Source organism: Octopus sinensis, linkage group LG30, assembly GCF_006345805.1.
Source record: "Octopus sinensis linkage group LG30, ASM634580v1, whole genome shotgun sequence".
Lineage (NCBI taxonomy): Eukaryota > Metazoa > Mollusca > Cephalopoda > Octopoda > Octopodidae > Octopus > Octopus sinensis.
Genome location: NC_043026.1, coordinates 2050982 through 2063481, shown reverse-complemented (window position 1 = coordinate 2063481; position 12500 = coordinate 2050982). Strand labels below are relative to the sequence as shown.

The following is a 12500-nucleotide window of genomic DNA, read 5'->3' as shown; positions in this document are numbered from 1 at the left end:
AGCGCAATCACCAGTTTCCACTGATGTAGATTTTTCTGCCCTCGCGACGACTATCTCTGTTGTTTTTTGTTTTTTTTTTGTTTTTTGAGTCCTAACCCCGTTAGCCGGCTTCCGAAGAACTGGTTTTCCTGTCACGAGGAGGTGGAATTTGAACCTGAAACGTAGACTACTGGAACAGATACCATAAGACATGCCCCTCTATGCGCAAACAATTTCACCAATCACCTTCCCGAAAGGATGAAATCTTAAAAGCATTAAATCCCCCCTCCCCAATCCCAGGGCAAATCAATACACTGGGCCCTGTATTATGTATTTATTGACAGCATAGGTCATAATTGAGCCCTTAAACCTATGAGTTCCTCGAGCAACAGTCCAGTATGCTTAATTTTTTCCGTTTTCATGTTTATTAATTTTTTTTAGTTTTCTACGATTTATAAAAATATTTTCAGATTCAAAAACTTTCATCTTTCCGTTTTTTTTTTTTGTTTTATTGGGGGTTAAGCAATATTTCTCGTAAAACTGGGGGGGAGTGACCCAATTTTTTAATGGGGGTGAGATAACCACAAAGTACCGTTTTGTTTAAGCCTGTTATTTTATCGGTATCTTAGGCCAAACTGCTAAGTTACCGGGACATAAACAAACCAACACTAGTACTATAAGAAATTCACTTAGCTTTAGTTTCTCAGAGTCTAGCACTGAGGCTGTGCTCACTGACATGGGTGGAGTGTGCGGCACCCTGGCGCAGCCCTTGAACCTGCTGACCCCATCACCCATTAAACTGGCTTAGATACGAAAGTGCTACCCCTACAAAAGAGTCGCTCGGGTACAGGCTGTCCCCATCGCCATGTCACCCTCACTACACTTCCGCATTATCAAGAAGAGGGCCACATGGCACAGCCCATCATCAACTGAGTCACCCTACGAAAAAGTAGAATGATGTGCCATTCATAAAGTCCTGTGGGTCACTGTCTATCCACGACTGTGTTTGGTCAATGGTTCTCAACCATTTCCTTTTTGTCTATAGAGCCCTTCGTTCCTATTTTACTTTTCTGGAACCCAAGTTTTAAAAAAACTCATATTGTATTTCATCATCATTTAACGTCCGTTTTCCATGCTGGTATGGGTTGGAGAGTTTGACTGCTGAAGGGCTGTTCAGGCTCCATATCTGTTTTGGCTTGGTTTCTACAGCTAGATGTCCTTCGTAACACCACTCACTCCACAGAGTATACTAGGTGCTTTTCTGCAGGACCGACAAGGGTGCTTTTTACGTGGCACCAACACTTACAAGCCCACAAGATTAAGGATGTCCAGCTGGAGAGGGTTGCAAGGGCAACCATACTTTTACTTAGCTTAGTGTGTCTTTTCAAGCACAACAAACCCCCAGGGGTCTCGGTCCCCTGTCATCCCCTCTGTGAGTCCCAACATCTGTAGATCCTTTCTCACCACTTCATCCCACATCTTTCTCGGTCTATCCCTTCCACATGTTCCCTCTGCAGTTAGAGATTGGTACCACTTGATACACCTGTCCTAAGTCTTCTCCCTCCTTGCAAACTGCATCTCATGCCCTATACACCCAGTTAATCTCCCAAATCACTCACACCCTGACATTATCCATCCAGCAAAGCACACTGGCTTCATTTCTTTCCAGTCTTCCTCATTAGTCACAACCTATGTCTCACTGCCATGTGGCATAGATGTCGGCACACAGGCATCATACAAGACTGTTTTTAGAATGACATTGTAGTGTAGGGCTAAATCTAAACATAAAACAGGGTGAGTATTTGGGCTAAGTGAGGGCCTGTTTAAATGCTAAAAGGGTTTAAATGACCTGCATTGAAAATCTTGCTGTCAATGTATATTTTTTATTGTTCATCTTTTACTTGTTTCAGTCATTAGACTGTGGCCATGCTGGAGTATCGCCTTTAGTTGAGCAAATCGACCCCATATTCTTTCTAAGTCTGGTACTTATTTTATTGGTCTCTTTTGCCAAACAGCTAAGTTATGGGGGCGTAAACACACCAGTGTCGGTTGTCAAGCGATGTTGGGGGGGACAAACACACACATATATATACATATACATACATATGCTGGGCTTCTTTTCAGTTTCCGTCTACCAAATCCACTCACAAGTCTTTGTTCGGCCTGAGACTATAGTCGAAGACACTTGCCCAAGGTGCCACACAGTGGGACTGAACCCGGAACCATGTGGCTGGTAAGCAAGCTACTTACCACACAGCCACTCCCACACCTATTCATATTGTTTTAGCATTTTTTTATCCTTCCTCTTTTTCAAATTTTTTTTGCTTTTTACTTTGAATTCAGTGATTCAGAACATTCAAAAAAGATGAATTTGTTTTAAGCACCTACAGAAAAATAATTCATAAACAAAACCGTTTACACGCTCTTGTATCCTCAGACGCGGAAAAGCCTCCTAGTTTCATCATCTTTGTTTCCAATGTCCACTTTTCCAGGCATAGAAAATAATGTGACATTTGCTCACGGTGTCAAAGCATTATCTTCTGTCTTTTAGACTGTGGCCATGCTGGGGCACTGCTTTGATGAACTTTTAGTTGAATGAATTGATCCATTTTACCTTTTCCTTGTTTGACAGGCTTCTTTCAGTTTCCATCTCCCAAATCCACTCTCGAGGCTTTGGTTGGCCTGAGGCTGGCTCCTGTAGAAGACACTTGCTGAAGATACCACACAATGGGACTGAACCCAGGACCATGTGGTTGAAAGCAAGCTACTTACCACACAACCAAACTGTGTGGTAAGAATCTCTTTTAATTTTTTTTAAGCTGGTTATTCTATCAGCCTCCTTTTGCTAAACTGCCAAGTTACAGTGGATGTAAACAAACCAACACCAGTTGTCAAGCAGTGGGGAGACAAACACACACATATATATACATATACATACATATGCTGGGCTTCTTTTCAGTTTCCGTCTACCAAATCCACTCACAAGTCTTTGTTCGGCCTGAGACTATAGTCGAAGACACTTGCCCAAGGTGCCACACAGTGGGACTGAACCCGGAACCATGTGGCTGGTAAGCAAGCTACTTACCACACAGCCACTCCACACCTATTCATATTGTTTTAGCATTTTTTTATCCTTCTCTTTTTCAAATTTTTTTTGCTTTTTACTTTGAATTCAGTGATTCAGAACATTCAAAAAAGATGAATTTGTTTTAAGCACCTACAGAAAAATAATTCATAAACAAAACCGTTTACACGCTCTTGTATCCTCAGACGCGGAAAAGCCTCCTAGTTTCATCATCTTTGTTTCCAATGTCCACTTTTCCAGGCATAGAAAATAATGTGACATTTGCTCACGGTGTCAAAGCATTATCTTCTGTCTTTTAGACTGTGGCCATGCTGGGGCACTGCTTTGATGAACTTTTAGTTGAATGAATTGATCCATTTTACCTTTTCCTTGTTTGACAGGCTTCTTTCAGTTTCCATCTCCCAAATCCACTCTCGAGGCTTTGGTTGGCCTGAGGCTGGCTCCTGTAGAAGACACTTGCTGAAGATACCACACAATGGGACTGAACCCAGGACCATGTGGTTGGAAAGCAAGCTACTTACCACACAACCAAACCTGTGTGGTAAGAATCTCTTTTAATTTTTTTTAAGCTGGTTATTCTATCAGCCTCCTTTTGCTAAACTGCCAAGTTACAGTGGATGTAAACAAACCAACACCAGTTGTCAAGCAGTGGGGAGACAAACACAGATACAAAGGTACATACACCTAGATATATATGATGGGCTTCTTTCAGTTTCCATTTAATAAATCCACTCACAACTCTAGTTTATTATTGTTTACCCACATTCTTTTTACTCTTTTACTTGTTTCAGTCATTTGACTGTGGCCATGCTGGAGCACTACTTTAAAGGGTTTTCATCAAAGAAATCAACCTCAGGACTTATTCTTTGTAAGCCCGGTAGTTATTTTATCAGCCTCTTTTGCCAAACTGCTAAGTTACTGGGATGTAAACACACCAACATCGGTCATCAAGTGATGGTGGGGGAACAAAGATAGACACAAAGACACACACACATAAATATACATATACATATATATATATACACCCATCCCCACATCTTTACACCTACACATACATACACATATCGCATCACAACACACCACCCACACACCCATCCCCACATCTCCACACCCACACATACATACACACACACGTCCAGACCACCAGCCCTCTTTCACATGCACATACATACTCTCTTATACACACACGCACCTTTGTGTTGGGAGCACCTCCGTTTTGGAAGTCACTTGACCCTGTTATCTCCCCTGACCACTGTCCGAGTCAGGACGCCATGATAGATCGTTAGCTCCTACACGCATTTTTTTTCTCTCCTTGTTTCTCTCCTTGTTTCTCTCCTTGTTTCTTTTCTGTGTATCTTTCTGTCGAAGAGCGTAGGCTCAAAACGTAAAAGACTTGTTTTATTTCTATTCCTGAGCGCCATACTAATACAATTGTTTGTTTGTACTCCACCTGCCTTCGTCTTTTGTTTATTTTCTTAAACCTTCCCATTATACATATATATACACACATATATATATATATATATATATATATATATATATATATATATATATATACACACATACATACAATGGGCTTCTTTCAGTTTCTGTTTATCAAATCCACTGACAAGGCTTTGGTTGGCTCCAGTCTATAGCAGAAAACACTTGACCAAAATGTTTTTTTAAAAGGAATTGAATGAAAGAAAAGAAGGATAAGCAATGGTAAACTGAAGTTGTCAGGATAAAATTGCCTGCTCTGTTGGCAATGGAGGCTTCTGATTGGCTAAATTACCCACCTTTAAATGCTTATAACATCTTTATTATTTATTTCTGGGGAAAATAAAATGAATGTAATTTTCATCTTTTTTTGTACTCAGTACTTAATAAAAAAGAAGTTAACAGTAGATTCTTTTGTATTAAATAAATGGGATAAAATACTAAAATTAAAGTTTTATTTATTTATTTATTTTTTTTGCAACCATTGGTGGAGCATGCATTTTTCTGGAAAGTGACCGTGGGGCAGGGGGCATAAAATAGGTTGCCAAACACTGACCTATGCAGTTATTCTTTTCTTTTGGCTACTATTTTTGTTCAACAATCATCTATCTCAATGATATCGAATTTTAACAAAGGTTAAATTTCTTCTTCTTCTTCTTCTTTTCTTCTCCTTCTTCTTTTTCTTCTTTTTTCTTCTCCTTCTCTGCCTCCTCCTCTGCCTCCTCCACCTCCTCCTCCTCCTTCTTCTTCTTCTTCTTCATGTTCTTCTTTTTTCTTCTTCTTCTTCTTCTCCTTCTTCTTCTTCTCCTTCTTCCTCTTCTCCTTCTTCCTCGTCTTCTTCTTTTTCTTCCTCTTCTTCTTCTTCTTCTTCTTCTTCTTTCCCCTCTTCTCTCTCTCTCTCTCTCTCTCTCTCTCTCTCTCTCTCTCTCTCTCTCTCCCCTTCCTTTTCCTACATGTTTCACTACATGAAGCAGTATTTCTGGTTTCACGTTGTTGTCAATCTATAAATTTCAACATAAACATCTCGCCTTTCTTACAACTTAAGCTATTCTTTCAGAATTGAGTCCTCTCAGACTTATCTCAGATGTTGAGAGAATATTGACATATTTTAATGAGACGATGTAATTCAATTAAGTAATTACAATTAGACTAATTACATAGGGGAAACAAGCTCTCTCATCATGTTACAAACTGCTGTCAGTCTTATTATATCGTACTAGACTGACTATTTGGTAAGTTTGGGACTGTAATTAAGCCAGATTTCTGGATTTCCGGGTTTTTAGAGACATTCTAAACAGATAATTAACCCTTTTACATTTAAACCGGCCCTTATCCAGCCCTAATATTCTGTCAGTTTTATGTTTAAACTGGCCAGATCTGGGCTCTCATTTCTGCCCTACAATGTCATTCTAAAAATAAATGGTCACAACATCAAAATTTCGAAGCTGCAAGATAATGGATGATTAATTCAAAACAAAGTGAATAATGGCGGTGCCCCAGCATGGCCACAGCTCATGAGCTGAAACTAGAATCAATCAATCAATCAAAAAATAAGAATTATATTTGACAAAGAAATTTGAACGCTGCAATGTTGGAGGGACAAACACAGACATACAAACACACACACATATATATATACATATACATATATACAACGGGCTTCTTTCAGTTTCCGTCAACCAAATCCACTCACAAGGCTTTGGTTGGCCCGAGGCTATAATAGAAGACACTTGTCCAAGGTGCTGTGCAGTGGGACTGAACCCGGAACCATGTGGCTGGTAAGCAAGCTACGTACCACACAGCCATTCCTACTTATTTTTATTATTATTGGTAAGGCAGCAAACTGGCAGAATCGTTAGCATTCTGAAAGTAAATTCCGCTGAGGTTGACTTTGTCTTTCATCCTTTCGGGGTCAATAAATTAAGTACCAGTGAAATATTAGGGTCGATGTAATTGACTAGTCTCCTCCCGCAAAGTTTTGGTGCCTATAGTAGAAAGGTTTATTATTAGTATTTTAGAGAGGTCTCAAGCCAGCAGTATTTGGGGTCTGAAGATACACTGTAAGGCTAAACCCCTTATGAGCGAGAAACCCAAGGTAACCCCATAAACCGGCCGACCCCACTATAATATAATATATATATATATATGTATATATATATATATATGCACACACACATACTCACACACACAATCTTTCTATTCACTGCCTTCTGCATTTCTCTCTCTCTTTTTCTCCCCCCTCTTTATCTCTCTCTCTATTTATCTGTCTTTCTTCTCTCTCTCTCTCTTTTCTCTTCCACCATTTCCTCAGTTTAAACCACATTTATTAAAAGATTTCTCTCCTCGTGATGTTTGTTGATATTGACTAATACTGTGTATTCTTTTTTTTTTGCTTCTCTCTCTCTCTCTCTCTCTCTATTGCTCTTAACTACCAACACAAACACTACTAACTACCATCACCACCATTACCTCTACCTCCACCGCCACCACCACTATCATCACCACCACAACCAACACTACAAACCCTCAGTCCTAGGTCACATCAAGCCAGAAGCTCTTGGAAGGACGTTGTGTCATGAACATCTCCACATCGACTCTGGGTCGCTTGGTATCGAAACTGACCCCTGCTCACATCACCACTCCAAAATCAATGACCCCATTGTGATGAAGAACCTGGGCTGGATTCGTCAATACCCGTAAGTAGACGGAATTTTTGTTGTTACTGTGGTTTTCTTTTAGCAATCTGAGGACATGGACTGAGAGGGATGAAAAGTCAAACATCCGGTCAACATCATGGTGTTTGGAGTGATCACTAGTGACGGTGATGCCTCCACTCATCTTCCCACAAAGCCCCAAACTCAACATGGAGGCCTACATCAAGTGCCTGGAAAAGGTAGTGCTGTCCTGGGTCAACAGGATGGCTGCTGGAAGACCCCATGTCTGGCAACAGGATTCTGCACCACGCCACACAAGCAGGAGAACCCAGTCATGGCTGTCAGACAATTTCTGTGACCACATCACCCCTAACATCTGGTCACCTAACTCCCCAGACTGTAATCCCCTTGATTATCTTGATTATTGTGTGCAGGGCAAAGTTGAGTGAGAGACCAACAAAACTTGTAACACCAAAAATGAACTGAAGGCAAGGATTACGGCAGCATTCACCAACTTAAACAAGGAGACCACCCAGAAGAGTTGCAGGAGATTTTGAAGTTATCTGGAAGCTGTAGTTGAAGCTCATGGTGATTAAAAGTTACTCTTTAGTATTTCAAGATATTTTTACGTAATTTTGGTAAATATATCCGTTAAAATGAGATGTCTGTGTTATATACATTTTTGCATAATTTAGATGACAGTTTATTCACCGCACCCTATATATACATATATATACATCTATACACACACACACACACACACATATATATATATATATATATATATATATATACAAAGAAATGAAAGAATGGAGTTGAACAACGAATTAACAAAATTCCTATATTTTCGACATATGTTTCGAAGGCTGCATTCCTAATTTCGAAGGAATAAGGGGTGCATTATGCCGCCTTCTCATCAGGAAAAACAAGGAACTTATGTCAGCATCAAGATGCACAAAAACTTTTAGATGACTGCCCATACGGAGCCCATAGCGATAGTGGGCTCTGTGTGGGTGGCGATAATGGGCTCCGTGTGGGTGGCGTCATTCAAAGGCTAAAACAATGCGAACGCATTGTGACCAGCGATGTGTAGCAGCGTCTGATGGTCTGGTCGGTCACGTGATCACGTGATATACATATGTATGTTTATATATATGTATATACATATATATGTATTTATATATATATGTATGTATATATATATGTATGTATATATATATGTTTGTATATATATGTATGCTTATATATATGTATGTATATATATGTATATATATGTGTGTATATATATGTATATATATATATATATGTGTGTGTGTGTGTGTGTATTTATATATATATATATATATATATATATATATATATATATATATGTATGCCTGTTCATAATTTTTTTCTACTTCATGCATACATCAGAATACATAACCATTTACATAACACACTTTTTCACTTCAAGCAGTTGTTAAATTTTTGAAACAGCTGTTAAGACCTATCTAAGAGTATTTTTGCTTTGGTTGTTATATTTTGGCTGTGTTTATATAATATCTTTTGTAAATCTTATAAAGGTTACTTGTTTGAACTTGTGACTCCTTCCTCATACTAATGAAGTTCACTAGAAAATATTCCCAGGGTTTCAGAAAACATAATCACATCCTTGACAGTGAAACAGTATCACACTATAACAACCATTAACAGCTAATGGCTTTTGTTGTGTGTTTTAGTGTCAGAAACGATGTAGAGTTACAGGGTCTGTTTCTTTGATAAGTGCAGGGTGGTCTTTCTCTCCTCTCTCTCTCTCTTTCTGAAGTAGTCTTAAAAGAATTGCCACCAGAGATTGTAGAAACCCAGCATTCGTCACTTCTTAAATGATTTTAACTCTGTGTTGTTTCAGTGTTGACAAAGTGTAATGTTGCAAAGTCTGTTTCCTTTGATAAGTGCTGGCGTTTTAGCATTTGAAGTGGTATCTTTCTAAAGTTGTCTTGAGAGAATTGTCACGAGAGATTGTAGGAGCCCAGCATTTGTCAGTTCTTCGATGGTTTTAACCCTCTGTTGTTTTAGTGTGAAGAAGTCTGTTTCCTTTGATAAGTGAAGATAAGTCTTGTTGCTGAAATAGTTATCATATTCTCATTTAAAGATGTTTTCAAGAGGTCGTTGCTCCGTTTACCCCTAAGTAGTGCAACTGTGTCATGTTATGCTACGCTAAGCTATGGTGTGTGTTGACTGCATTTAAATGACTGACATATGTGCACAAGCAGAAATAGTTGAGGAAGGGAGTGAAGAATGACAGCCCCTGCACCAGTGTCGATAGGAGAATGTGTGTGAGTGTGTTAGGGGAGCTTCAGTGAAATGTATGCCAGGCAAAACAGTATTCCTCTGTCACTGAGTTGTGTCTTATTTTATCTTTTAGCCTTCATTTGATTGGGCAAAACTGGGAAGAATTTTTAGTTACTCTTTTACTCTGTTACTTGTTTCAGTCATTTGACTGCAGCCATGCTGGAGCACCACCTTTAGTCGAGTAAATCGACCCCAGGACTTATTCTTTGTAAGCCTAGTACTTATTCTGTCGGTCTCTTTTGCCGAACCACTAAGTTACGGAGACATAAACACACCAGCATCGGTTGTTAAGTGAGGGTGGGCGGGGGGACAAACACAGACACACAAACACACACACATACACATACATATATATACATATATACGACGGGCTTCTTTCAGTTTCTGTCTACTACATCCACTCACAAGGCTTTAGTTGGCCCGAGGCTATAGTAGAAGACACTTGCCCAAGATGCCACGCAGTGGGACTGAACCCAGAACCATGTGGTTGGGAAGCCAGCTACTTACCACACAGCCTCTCCTGCGCCTATATATTGAATATAGTTGAATATATTGACCCAAGTACTTTATGAAGCCTGGTACTTATTTTATTGGGTTTTTTGCTGAACCACTAAGTTATATGGATATAAACACACCAACATCGGTTGTCATGCAGTACTGGTGGTGGTGGTGGTGGGAGAGACAAACACAAAGACACACACACACACACACACATATATATATATATAGGTGCAGGTGTGGTTGTGTGGTAAGGAAGAAGCTCATCTGAAAGAAGCCCAACGTATACATGTATATATATATGTGTGTGTGTCTTTGTGTCTATGTTTGTCCCCCTATTACCATTTGACAAATGGTGTTGGTGTATTTATGTCCCCATAACTTAGCAGTTCAGCAAATGTAAACAATAGAATAAGTACTAGGCTTAAGAAATAAGTCCTAGGGTCAGTTTGTTCAACTAAAAATCCTTCAAGATGGTGTGCCAAGATGGCTATAGTCAAATGACTGAAACAAATAAAAGAATATATATGACAGGCTTCTTTCAGTTTCCATCTACCAAGTCCACTCACAAGGTTTTGGTTGACCTGAAGCTATAGCAAGAGACACTTGCCCAAGATGCCACACAGTGGGACTGAACCCCAAATCCTGTGATTGGGAAGCAAGCTTCTTACCACACAGCCATTGTGTTCATCTGCATTTACACAGCCATGCCTGAATCCTGCAACAGTTTTAGGCATTTTATGAAGGGACAGATTCTATATTTAGTTTGGGAGACATAACTCAGTGTATGAGTTATGTAAGAGGAGACGTTTGAAATGTCTGCCAGTGCAAACAGCCATCCACATTCTTTGAGTTTTCTGATATTTGATGATTCTGCAATATTTTTGTGCATGTTTTGAAAGGAAAACAACTTAATCTATCCATGCCAGTGAATATGGATGAAGTAGTTAGAGAGATTTGGTTGCCATTTCTAGTAGATCTTCCTGGTTAGCTCATACGTATTATCCATGAGACAACAGGTTCAGTTTGAGGGATATTTGACTGCTATTCTATCTGCTGTAGCTGCTATGCAGGGGTCTAATCATTTGCAGATGTGTGTATGTGTGTATGTGTGTGTGTATATATATATATATATATAGTCTTTTCATTCTTTCAGTCATCTGACTGCGGTCATACTGGAGCACTGCCTTGAAGGGTATTAGTCAAACAAATCGACCCCAGGACTTATTTCATTTAAATCCTAGTAATTATTTTATCAGTTTCTTTTGCCAAACTGAAAAGTTATGGGGACATAAATGCACCAACACCGGTTGTCAAGCGGTAAGGGGGGGAACAAACACAGACACAAAGATACACATACACATATGTACATGCACACACACACATATGTACACGCATGTGCACACACACACACATTTGACGTGCTCCTTTCATTTTCTGTCTACCAAATCCACTCACAAGGTTTTGGTCAGCTCAAGGTTATGGTAGAAGACACTTGTCCAAGGTGCCATGCAGTGGAACTGAACTTGGAACCATATGGTTGGGAAGCAAGCTTTTTATTTATATATTCTAGCAAATGCACCCATTCTTTGGACAGTTTAAGTTGCTTTGGTGGTGTTTTTTCCAATAAATAATTGTACTGCAGAGAGTAGCATGGCAATCTATGTTTCCGATTAACCTAGGATCGGAAAATGAAATTGAAGGCTGGTCATTGTGGAGGTCGTTGCCCTTCAGTGATCATAGAGCATATAAGTTTGCAAGTGATGCAAAGCAGAGCTACTGAAGTGTTCGGGGAGTAGATTGCGGATAATGATCACAAAATTTAGTTGTTTTACATGAAAGCGAAATTTCTTGTGAGAAACAGCCACATAAATGGTGTAAGGAAATTGAAGGAAGATGTTGAAACTTCCCCTCTGCGAGTTTATTTTTTTCAACAGCAAAGGGGGCTATTTTTTTGGAGAGATAAGCTAACAAAAGCCCCTTTATTCTGCCTTCCCACATAGCGTGCACATAAACTAACAGTGAAAGCCACATTAAGTTAAACTGGTATGGAGCTTTCTGAAAGATACAAATAGCTTTTATTAGTTGAAGCAAAACTTTTTTTTGAAGGTTGATTCTTTGGGACGAATCAAATGTGATTGTTTAAGAAAGGCTAGAACAACAATGCTAAAACATATTTGAAGCAATGGACAACGGTCAAAATATCATAAGGTTGGGTAAATAAGCATCCTTAAAGTGAAATAAGGCATTGGTATATAAACAAAGTTATCAACAGATAGAAGAAAGGGAAGGGAACATCTCCTTTCAAGTAACTCAGAATAGGGAAAGCTGATCTTGCCAAAGTTTAGTTCAGGTTAAATATGGAGATTAAGATTGTTTGGTATTGGATATTTCTGGTGGACTGTGTTTATAGTCAATTTAATCACCGTAGCAGGTGGGCAATCAAAATAAATAAATGGACAAAATCCATTTAC

General features: G+C 39.2%; 1 protein-coding gene across 2 annotated transcripts in view; it reads left to right on the top strand.

Moving 5' to 3' along the window:
* The window catches only part of LOC115226730 (phosphotriesterase-related protein), a 49682-nt gene that overhangs the window by 10661 nt on the left and 26521 nt on the right, over positions 1-12500 (top strand). For both annotated transcript variants that reach the window (XM_036515205.1, XM_036515206.1), the window contains one exon: positions 7074-7239. In XM_036515205.1, the coding sequence (XP_036371098.1) occupies positions 7074-7239 (166 nt within the window). The remainder of the gene's footprint in view (positions 1-7073; positions 7240-12500) is intronic.